Source organism: Microchirus variegatus (assembly GCF_963457635.1).
Source record: "Microchirus variegatus genome assembly, chromosome: 1".
Lineage (NCBI taxonomy): Eukaryota > Metazoa > Chordata > Actinopteri > Pleuronectiformes > Soleidae > Microchirus > Microchirus variegatus.
Window position 1 is genome coordinate 26,077,522 of NC_139802.1, and position 12,108 is coordinate 26,089,629.

A 12,108-nucleotide genomic window follows, 5' to 3' on the forward strand; every position below is an offset into this window, starting at 1 on the left:
GTGTGTTTTGCCATTCACCCACTGACACCCATCAACTCACACATTTATAAAGCAATCAATCACAAATCTTTCATACCTATTCATACACTGCCAGCACAGCCATTGGGAACGACTTGGTGTCTTGCCCAAGGATACATTGGCATGTAGACTAGCGGAGCCAGGTATCAAACCCACAGTTGAAAGACGACTCGCTCTACCACTGAGCTACCTGTACACAGGTTGTTTCTCTGGGCTCATGAAAAGTTTTCTTTGTTTGTTTGTGCTTCTCAAAGGAGAGTAACATTACACTGTAAATGCACTCTAAAATTAAACATCTACTGTTTATGATCAGAATTACATGCTTAAAATGCAGCAATTACTTTTTATTTCAGATAATACCTGGTTTATTTATTCTGCTTTTTAATGTTAAATGAAGGAGATTTACGTGTGTTAGAAACAATCTCATTGACTATAAATATGATCAAATTCTGCTATAACCAGTGATGAGAGTAACAGCGTTAGAAATAAACAGTGTTACCAACGGGGTTACTTTTTTCAGTAACTAGTAATCTAATTAATTACCGTTTCAATCATCATAATACTGTTACTGTTACTGTCAAATTTAATTTAATCTTCTGCATGAGACAACCGTATAAGTGATGATGATTGGCTGAGGTAGAGTAAAATTCCATTGTAAGCCTGTCAGAGGTAGAGTTGGGCAAGTGTTTTTGACACAAACCAAAGCATGCATGCACACAACAACACAAGTGAGTAAACGATCGACAGGAATGGCGAGCCTGGTTAATCCTAAAACAGCCGTCTTGAAGTGGAAGTATAGCCGTTACTTTTCCGTGATTCCATAATTAGCAGGTGTAATATGTTGATAGATAGGCCCTAGATGTGTGAAGTGATTTTGGAGTCTCCATACTGTATAACAGTTGAGTAATTGATTAATATAGGAAGATATTACTGATTAATACATATACCAATAGCAATACCAATAAAAAAAATTAACAAAATTCTAAAAGGGCACATTTTCACAAAACAGCTGCTGTAGTATGAGCACGAGGAGACCCTTGGTGTGTGTAGGGATTTTGGAGTCTCTGTACTGTATAGTTATTGATTAATATAGGAAGATACTACTGATTAGTACAAATAAAACAATCACCAAAATACTAAAAAGGCATATTTTCACAAAAGATCTGTAGTATGAGCATTAAGTGACCCTTGGTGTGTGTAGGAATTTTGGAGTCTACATACTGTATACCAGTAGAGTTGTTGATTTTTGTTTGCAGCGCCTTGCTCGTGTTGCAATTTGCAGACGGTCCCTGCGCACTCGCCCGGCTGTGGGATATCTATGTTGTCCGTCGAGTTCGGAGAACGGCTTATATGTGGAAAAAAAGCGGGGTTTTGGTTTGTAGCTCATAGTCTATGCTATTACGGTGGGACAGAGGCATCATTTGTGTTTGGAAAACGTTTCACTTCAGATTTATTGATTCCAGAAGTTTGAATCTGTGAATATCTTTCCAACTTTACTGAACTGGTATGCTGCCCCAGCACGACTGGAAATGTTAAGAAACGGCCAAGATCCTCCTCAAATCTAAAACACGTCATCCTAAAATGTGTTCTGAAGCTGTAAAGTGGTAAAGTTTAAACTCTTAAAGGTCCCATATTATACCCTATTAACCCAAGTTAAACTAGGTCCTGGTGCCCTGAGTTGGGTATGGTTCACTGCACTAGTTTGTAAGTTCATGGCACCCTCTGGTGGTTCAAAGGAAATATTGTTCCAAGTGCAGCACATGCACAGTCGACAATATGAAAAGCCAACGTAGCTGAAGAGCAGTCTGGTGATCAGTCTGATCCAAAAACGCAGTTAACTTTATCTTAACTACTGCCGCCTTGGACATAATTCGTCCGTTGGTATGTTATATGATATATTTGAGAATGGGAACACTTGTAATGGGATTGCTATGGTTAATGAAGCCTGTATATTTTTGTATTTTCAGGTCTGTTGCGCACAGTGTAAGTTGAATGCTAACGTGTGCTAAACTAGACAGGGTGGTTATGCTGCACTGTTGTTTCAGTTTTACATGTTCATACGTGATGTATCCAATAAACAAGTAAAAAGAAATCTTGTCATCACTGAATCCTGCATCACACATGCTGCTTGCCTTCTAGCTTGCAAAGAGAAGGAAACTAGATGTGAGGGCAGTAAAGAAACACTGACCAACATTTTTCAAAAGGTTTGTGCCATGTATTGGACCAAACAACTAATCGGTTAATCAAGAAAATCGACAGATTAATCAATTATGAAAATAATTGTTAATTGCAGACCTAGACTGTACTCATTGTCTCAGTTGATATGAAAAGGACTTTACAGATAAATAATGTAGACTCACAGGAGGCTCTGTCTAATCATGTGATGGGAAAGATCATGAGAGTGAGTGCTTCTATTGGCTGTTTCTACACCTACACTCAAAAAGCTCCTTTTGATTTAATTTGCTCTGTAGTTTCCGTGGTAATCAAAAAGTACATTTCTGGCATCTCAAAGCCCAAAGTGAGGGAACATTCTCCAAATGTGTACCTACAGGTACAGAATGTTTCTGCCCTTGGGATACCAGAGTTCAATGGTACAGTAAGGTCAGAGTAGATCTAGACCAGGGGTCACCAACGTGGTGCCCGCGGGCACCTGGTAGCCCGCGGGCAGCCAATACGGTGCCCGCGGGCTCACTTCACTTCACCTCACTTGCATGTATCCGTATGATCTGTCAGTAAAATATCTTTGATATTGTTTATAAAAACTGGTAATCGTTAGGAGTAAGCACTGGAAGGAATGTGTATGCAGTTGAATGCATAATATTAATCATTTAAATGGTAAACAAACAAAAAAATATTATATGGTAGCCCTCCATATTATTTTTTACCCTTAAGGTAGCTCTCTGACTCAAAAAGGTTGGTGACCCCTGATCTAGACCAACTCCTCCCACGACAGTCAGCTGGAAAAAGTCACTCACCTTACAACCAGTATTACATCAACACCTCTGCTGTCTCTTCTCATACAAAGCTTGACGTCTTGTTGAGACAAACAGCCACAAACCGAGCAGGGAGTTAATGAGCTGCTGCATGTCCTCCATTGTTGTCTTTTATTCTGTGTTCAATACTCATCCTAGGTCAGCAAACGTTCAAGAAAACAAGATGGATTTGCCTCAAAATGTGCCAAGTGCTCCTGCATGACCAGCATGGTGTGCTTTTGATCAGGGGTCAATAGCTGTGGCAACAACCGAGTGGAAACCTTCGACATGCCAAGATCCTTGTGCAGAATGTTGTCTAATACTTCTCGGGACTTGCTTACAGCATTGGCTATCTGATTAACAGTCAAACGTCTGTAATCCATCACCATGTGGTGAATACGATCAATGTATTCTTGGGTGGTGGCTGTGGTAGACATCTAGACCTTGGGTCATTTTCAAAGCTCACTATTGCACAGTTGATCAAACTGGAGCATAATCCCCTAATGTAGCAACAATGGCAGCATGAATGTCCTTGGGAGCTGACCCCTTTTTCTGCAGATATTTGGTAACACCACCGTACCAATTTTTCATCTCAAAATGACTCTCATACTAATTACCTATCAAATGTGGGTTTATCTGGAAGTAAAGAATGCAGTTTGTGTGACAAAAGGTTGAATTTATTGCAAGTTTCATTGCTTGGACATTAACTCCTTAAACAGCATATTAACTTTTCAGCCCACCCTCCTGCGCCCTGCATACTCTCTTTTTCCATATCACCTGACTTTCTCTCTCTTTCTCTTCCAAAAATCCAAATATACCCACAGAGAACATCTCCAGAGAGCTGAATTAATTATCTGCAAGTGACTTGCCCCATTTCTGTTTGGGCCTCACATGGTAATGACAATGTCACTGTTAAAAAGTCAGAACCTACTTCCCTGAATTCATAAAAACGGGGTCATTAATCTGGGTCACTGTCTTACTTTTGCCTCTTGATGCAGACCAAAGGCAAAGGGAGTGAGGAGAGATACTGAAGGAGAAATTTACTGCAGTTTATATCAGCTGACAGCTTCACTTAAATAATCTTAGAAAAGACAGACCACATGTCACACATCTGCTTACACTTTTATTATGTATTTACTTTTGGCTTAGACCGGGGCATCTTTTTTAGTATTTATTAAGATATCAGTGTTCGTACTCAACGAAACCAACTCTTGCAGTTCATATCCTTCAGTATTTACTCATTACCATGTTTTTTAAACGACTACAGTAACATGATAATAGGTGTATGATTAAAGAACATGATGGAGAAAGTCAAAGCAGAACATTAAGGTCACAGTACGACAGTTGAAACACCAATGGATCTATAATTCATATTTCAAGAAATGGTTTTAATGTTTGTTTAGGGCTGCAACTAACAATTATTTTCATGATCAATTAATTTATCTATTTTCTCTATTAGTCGTTTGGTCCATGAAATGTCAGAAAATGTTGGAAATGATGATGGTCTCAGATGTCAATCATAATTCAATTAACTTTTATAGTACTGTGCAAAAGTCTCGAGGAAAACATTTAATTTGTTGTTTTAGCAATACAATAAGGACCATTTTTAATACATTTTGAACTTGTTTTTATTCAAATATAACCAGAAAATACAGAAAATATGCATATATGCAGTCCTTAAAGACAGAAGCATGGCAGAAGGTCTCTTAAGTGTTAAATATTTAGTGTCTTACACTCAAACAATCCCAGGACTCTCTCTCTCTGTCTCAAGTAACATCTGTGTTCTGTTATTTATGTCAAAAATGGTAGCTGAGAAAAAGGAAAACAGATTCATTCAACAGCTACACGTTGTATGAGTTTTAACACTCACTGGAATATGCAAACATAATTATAAGATCAACTTCACACCATTCCAAACTGAAAAAAAAGATTTACCGAAAGGAAATTTACCAAATTATATGAAGACTTACTCACGTTAGTTTGAATTAACTTTATTAATTTAGGTGTTACTAATTCAAGTAATTCTTTCAAAGTTCTCAACCAGATTATTTGTTTCATTGCATTAAAAATGGCAACATTCACAGAATTTGACAAACATGAAATCATAATTTGCAAGATTACTAAGGAAAAGTTTGACTTTCTCTACTTCCTGGTTGTATTATTTAATAAGAGCAGGAAAGACCAGACCAGAAAAAGAAATAAAACTTTGCTCAACCAACAAAGTTATAATGGTGCCTTTAGTACAGCACTGCACATTTATGTTTTTACCACTTTATGTAATCATCTTTGTATATCTTTTTCATTTTATTTCATCCAAATATCCTATTAAATCACTTTTGTTTTTCTCTGCAAAGTAACTAACAAAAAATACTACAAACTAAAAGCATACATAAATAAATGTTAAGCACTGACTGAAAAATCTGTATCCTGTCTTGTTTAACAAGGATTTGTATTTATTATTAATAATATTAATTTTCCTTTTCTTTGATATTGATATACATTTTAAGTGTAATACAAACAGTGATGACTCACGTGGAAGATGGGCGCCTGGATGCCCTCTCCTATCTTGTTCCGTATGTATATGTGTCGGGACATTTCGGCCAGGACATCGGTCCAGAGCGCTGGCTGCTCGGGTCCAGCCCAGCGAAGGGGAGGCGGGTTCCGGGCTGCGTGCTCCAGCTTCACGCCTCACAGCAGAACATGAGCGCCGTTCACTCTGCTCCTTCCTCGGCTCAGCTTCTGTGCCTGTGGCTGCTTCAAGCTTTGTTTATACTCACGCCGTGGCGCGGGGCTCCGCAGACGGCGCGCGACCTACAAGCATGGAGGCTTCAGCGCGTTCAGCGCGTTGTTCGCTGCAGTATTCGACGCAACGACAGGGGGGCGTACTAGTGAGAGAGAGTCCCTTCAGTGCGTCGTTATCCAATCCATTCCACTTGTTCAAATAGAGAACGCCCACATCACTGAAAATACAGTCCACGTTTTCCCTGCTACCTTGCTTGCACTCCTGCAGCGTGTGTGCACTGTGCACCTTGAAGCACACAGAGCGAATACAGCAGTTTAGCAGAATAAAGTGAATGAAGAATGGACATCAGAAAGTGTTTCAGTAAGTATTCATCACTGCTGCTAGTAACAGTTAGTTAGCTCCAGCTAACAGCTAACAGCTAGTCTGACTGAGTTGTGAAGGCCCTGGATGTTTATAGAGTTTTACCAAAGACTAACTTCCGGAGCATCAGCTGTGTTTCTCAATTGACGCATGGATGCACACCGTGTGTCAGGAGCTGAGCTCATTCATGTATGATTATCATCAGTGGATAATAATAACAATAATAATAATAGTACACTAATAATAATCACTATTGACCTGTAGGAGTCAGGGCAGAGGAGCACAGGGAGTGAGAGGAGAGAGACCTCTACTAAAAAGGTGAGTCTAAAGGATTTCACAGGTTTGTGATGTCATTTGTGATGCAGACAGTCTTGGAATTTTATGGAACTCAATATGAAATATGAAACATTTCAGTCAAGGTGCACCATATAAGACTTATTTAACTTGAGCTTTCAATGAGGAGAGTAATGATTAGAAAGTGGAGAAAGCTAAGATATTTATATAAAAGCCAAATTAGCCTGACCCAAATATGACAGTATCTTAATATTACTTTAATTTAAGTAATTAAGTAATATTTTCAGGGCTTGAAATTGCAACCATTTTAGTTACATATGTGCCCAAAATGTAATATGTGTGAGGGAAAGTCATGGCATTAGCCTCTATGTTGATCAGTTACTCAGTTTCTCAGTCTTTGTCAGCTGTTTGTGAAATGATGTGCTTGTGCGCTATGTTTGCTCACATCCTGTGCTTCTCTTGGGGGCTAAGCCTCCCTGTCCTTAAAACCTAGTGACGCCTCTGTGGCGTACAACCAAAATATTCAACGTCCGCAGCAACAGTAGTAAACAACAACTTTCCGTATATCGCTTACATTGGTCTCAAAATTACTGTCCATCTCTCGGTGTTTCAGGTATTGGGACAGCCATCCCAGCTCCACCGGAATCACTGGGAGGGCTTTTCCCCCTGGGTCACCACTCTTTCTGTGTGCTCGTCTTTTGCCCTTCACAAAGCGATTTTTTCACATCCTACACATCCGCAAAAACTATTGTCTTTTTGTAACGTGGTTGCAATCTCCTTTCATGAATATAATGCCATTAGCAGGGCTGCCAACTTTTGAGAAAACCTTGGAGTGAGACATTGTGGCATGAGTGGCAAATATGGCTGGCCCAGTCAAGGTTACCACCACACACCCAATATATTTATTTATATATATATGGTAAATAAAGTAGACAACGTGGGAGCTGGTGTATTCAATCCTATGACCTTCCCAACATAAGTCCGTCTACTTAACCACAGTACTACCACTGTTATTCTCTTGAAATGGCTGTCAGAAGAAAATGTAATCATTAGATCAGATTATAAAGGGAATAAAAGACGCAAAAGAAGATGTATGCTGTAATAGTTGCCGGTTGGTGGTTGGAACGTCGGTGTGATACGTGTCATTACCATGGATGTATTATAAAATCTGGATAAAGCTCCCTTGAAGACAATTTTAATACAAAGGCAACAAGTAACTTTCATATAAAACCCTGTGAAAAATCATCTTCTTATCTTATAGAGATACATTACTGCATAACTTCATTAACTTACCTGTCTGTCCCATTTGAAGCACCTGTGCTGGACAGTGTCGGTGATCTCTCTCACAGAGGCCTGGACATGACATGGTCAAAAAAAGATTAAATTGTCACAAAATAGTATTTAGTGGCCACATAGCAAACAATCATTAATGTTATTATGTCAGAGTAGAATATTTGGTTCCATTCAAATGTGCATTAGCAACTATATCCATGGGCCAGTTGTTCAAAAAATGTAATCCGGATCAAAATTATCCAGATTTGGAAATCCCATGTACTGCTATCCAGGATCAGGTAATCCGGTTTTTCAAAGCAACATTGGATTGGATCACCTTGATCCAGTTACACAGTTTTCAGGATTACCAAATCCGGATGTAAAGAACAGGTAGAAGAGCCAACATTGGGTCACTTTAAGTGTTTATTTTGAGATGAAACAAAACTTAAACATCCACTTCCATTTAAAGATAAATAAATACATTTTGACCCTTTTATGATGCACCTGAGCCTGTTGAAGAACCAGACTAACCTCTGGCGTTCTGTCAGAATGAGGGACTGACTGGACGTGCAGGGATGCAATAGTTCGAAATTATTTTTGACAGTTTCATATCTGATGATTGTTTCTTTGACATTAATATACAGTGATGAATGACAGTAACAGATATTAAAAATGTAATATATTATTTTTGTTTGTTTGAAATCTGTGTTGGGGTTTATTTCATGGGGTTAAGATTTATGACGTTACGTTACTATACTGAAAGGCTTAATTGGTAGCCTATGTCTACTTTATCACTGTAATGGTTAAACAGGTCATTTTTAAGTTTTACTGCATTTTCTTCCTGAAATCCACCTTGAAATCCTAACCCTTGTTGGGATCAGGGTAATCCTGGTTTTTTGGATCAAAGTTATCCGAATCCTACTGAAAAGTTTTGAACAACACAAACTGAAGGTTTGATCCGTTTCTAAACTAGGATTGGATTTCATGATTCAGAATCCTTCTTTCCCTTTTGAACAACCCATTTTTCAGATTTGATCCAATCCGATCCAATGTCAGTGTCAATTGGTAAACGTTTGTCTGTCATCAGTGATTCCATCGGTAACACCAATGTTTACTCCTGTTATCTTCCAGCATTTTAGGACTCAGCTCCTGAAATGTACCATTCACTCCTTCACCCACTGCTTTTTCTGGTGTAATGTTGTAATGTTTTTTATATTTTTTTATTTGACTGCTTTTATAGTTTTTTAAGCTGTGTTTTATCTTCTAAATTTGTCTGCTTATAAGTGCTTGTGTTTTCCTTTTGTGTCTTGCCTATGCCGATTATTATTATTATTATTAGTAGTAAAATTATTATGATGATTATTATTATTAGTAGTAGTAATAGTAGTAGTAGTAGTTAAATTATTATTATGAATAATAATAATAATAATAACATAATTATAAAGTGGTACTAACGCAACACAAACTAACTAACCAATGTTAATATGTTACACAGTATTACTGTCTATATCATTGATTAGTATTAGTGTACTGTAGTAATAAGAAACTGCATGTGCTCTCTTCTTTCGCCAGCAGATGTCAGCATTGTCAAAATAAAGGCATTAAGGGGAAGAACGCATCAGATGCTCTTATGTGTTCATTTACCAGAGTGTGATATTGTATGACAGAAGTAAAAAAATATATATATTAATTAAATTATATTCAATATATAATATAATACATGTACTATGTTGAACATTTTCTAATTTATTGAGCAGGCTAGCTTACATATACTGTTTTAGTTTGTATAATGTGAATAATTAGAATAATAAGAAAAGAAAACATGTAACATGATACAGTATACAAACCTTCTAATTATTATTTAAAAAAATCAAATATCACAATGTTTTATATTTATATTATAATGTATTATTGTTAACATATTTCTCACGCACACAGGTGGTTTCTATGACTTCAGAGGACACTACATTGAATTACATTTCAATACATCTCCTTTACGACATACATGAACTGTAACCATAATCATATCTGTTATGTTTGCATGGGTTCAATAACCACACTGTGTAACTTTGTTAAAGCTCACATAGAGTGGTCCTGTTGCACATAAATGTTAGTTATGGAGGTCTACTCACATACATTAACTTGTTTTTATGGTCAAAAACCTCCTAGTTGCTGTAAACGAGTCGATAGAAGTCCTCTTTTCTGGCGGCGTTTCCCAGCCGCGAGATTTGAGACTCAACTCTCTCACCCAGAAGACAAAAGAGTTGTGATTGGCCAGTATATTCAGCTCATCCGCTCTCAGAAGCGCAGCTCCCCCCTCTGGAACGGCGGATGCACTGCTACTCATTATCAAAACATTGTTTTAACAATGTTTAAAAATAGCTTCTTCACGACTCCCCGCCGCAGTCCCTTTGTTCAATGTACGCAACTGGATGCGCCCGGACTAGTGCCCGGAGCAGGAGGATCCGCTGTTCAGGAGAACCGGACTGGGTTTTTTCAGAGATCTCGCTGAGCTAGAGATTAGAATAAAACACAGCGTTCTGAGCAGTGGCTGAACTGTTTGTTTTGAACCTTCAGGGCTTCATAAACAAGGTAAGGACACAGATACACACTAAAAAACAGCGTTGATCGGAACTTCCGGTCTAGGTCCGCTTTATACGGTGGCCCAGAGGTGTCAGGCCACACCAGAGGTGTATTTGTGTTGTGGCTTTTGCATTTGTGTTGTGGCTTTTGTACTTGTGTTATGGCTTTTGCATTTGTGTTGTGGCTTTTGTATTTGTGTTATGGCTTTTGCATTTGTGTTGTGGCTTTTGTATTTGTGTTGTGGCTTTTGTATTTGTGTTGTGGCTTTTGTATTTGTGTTGTGGCTTTTGCATTAGTGTTGTGGCCTTTGCATTTGTGTTGTGGCTTTTGTATTTGTGTTGTAGATTTTGTATTTGTGTTGTGGCTTTTGCATTTGTGTTGTGGCCTTTGCATTTGTGTTGTGGCTTTTGTATTTGTGTTGTGGATTTTGTATTTGTGTTGTAGCTTTTGTATTTGTGTTGTGGCGTTTGTATTTGGCCTGACACCTCTGGGCCACCTTAATACGGTGGCTTTTGCATTTGTGTTGTGGCTTTTGTATTTTTGTTGTGGCTTTTATATTTGTGTTGTGGCTTTTGCATTTGTGTTGTGGCTTTTGTATTATGCAGCTTTATCTGCTCTACTTTGGTACAGTTCCTCTGGTGTGAAAGCAAAGAAACGGTATAGTTTAATGCATTATGGATATGAGATGAGATACGGGATTACCTGGAATTACCTGTGTGACATCTTGCTCATTAAAACCACATTTTTTGTTTAGTCCCCTGAGGTGAATAAAATTCTAAAATCTTAATTAATTGATTTTTTTGTGATGATCAAAACCACCATTTTGAATTCAGAAGTTTACAGTGAGCATTTAATAGTGAATAATATGTAATGTTTCAAATGAACTGAGATATGTTTAATATTCGCTAAAGTGTTATTTGCAATAAAACATTAATAAAATAGATCATTTGTATTTAATGTTATTGGTTCAATGAATGTCAGGCTGAATGGTTGGCCCCCACACATTTACACCTTACCAAATCTGGCCCTCTTTGCAAAAAGTTTGGACACCCCTGCATTAAACTTGCTTTCACACCAGAGGAACCGTACCAAAGTAGAGCAGATAAAGTGGCATAGCTGCAAAATCCCAAAACAGCCTGGAAACGGCGGTCCTCGCTTTCAACTTTACTTTTTTATATACAGTCCCCAGGTGAATTCCAATTCCTTACTTATCCGCAATCTCAAAAATGCACTCTAGTGCAAATGCTGTCCAGATTCTCAGAAAAATTAAGTTGAGGGGCAAGTTTAAGGGCTGTATCGCCCTCAATATAGAGATTTTCCGAGACCACCCTTGGGAGCAAGGGCTACCCAGAATGCTTTTTGCGTGTTTTCACAAAACAAAGATGGCAGCGAAACGAGTGCGATACAAATTAAGTATTTTCTTTGTTAATAGAGATATACAAATGATGAAAACCATTGTATTATCTTAGTTTAGGCCCATATCATGGATTACTGGTTGGTTTACTTTTCAATAAGCCGTGGTGTGTGGTAACTGTCAGCTGAATATGTCCGTGGTTGTGGTATGAGTGTCATCTTATAACTAACTGACAACTAGGGGTGCAACGGACCAAAAAACTCACGGTTCGGATCGTTCCTCTTTAATTATTTTAAATATTTTTTTTGGATCAGCAAAAATAAATAAATAAATAGACAAATGCAAGTTTTGTCTTTTCGTTTATTAACACTTTTAAATTATTCAATTTAAATATATAAAATCAACTTAAAGTGCACAAGGCATAATATCTCTTTTTTCAACACAATTAATGAAAAACAACTTAAAGTTGCAACATCAAAAGGTATATCTCCTTCCTTTTCAAATTCAAATTC

The 12,108-nt window shown here is 37.8% G+C and overlaps 1 protein-coding gene across 1 annotated transcript in view; it reads right to left on the bottom strand.

The window, feature by feature from the left end:
- The window catches only part of LOC310924580 (voltage-dependent L-type calcium channel subunit beta-4-like), a gene marked incomplete at both ends in the record, with an annotated part of 29,050 nt that extends 23,465 nt beyond the window's left edge, over positions 1 to 5,585 (bottom strand). The window contains one exon of the mRNA XM_083886362.1: positions 5,523 to 5,585. Within this exon, the coding sequence (XP_083742488.1) occupies positions 5,523 to 5,585 (63 nt within the window). The remainder of the gene's footprint in view (positions 1 to 5,522) is intronic.
- Between the last annotated feature and the right edge of the window lie 6,523 nt (positions 5,586 to 12,108).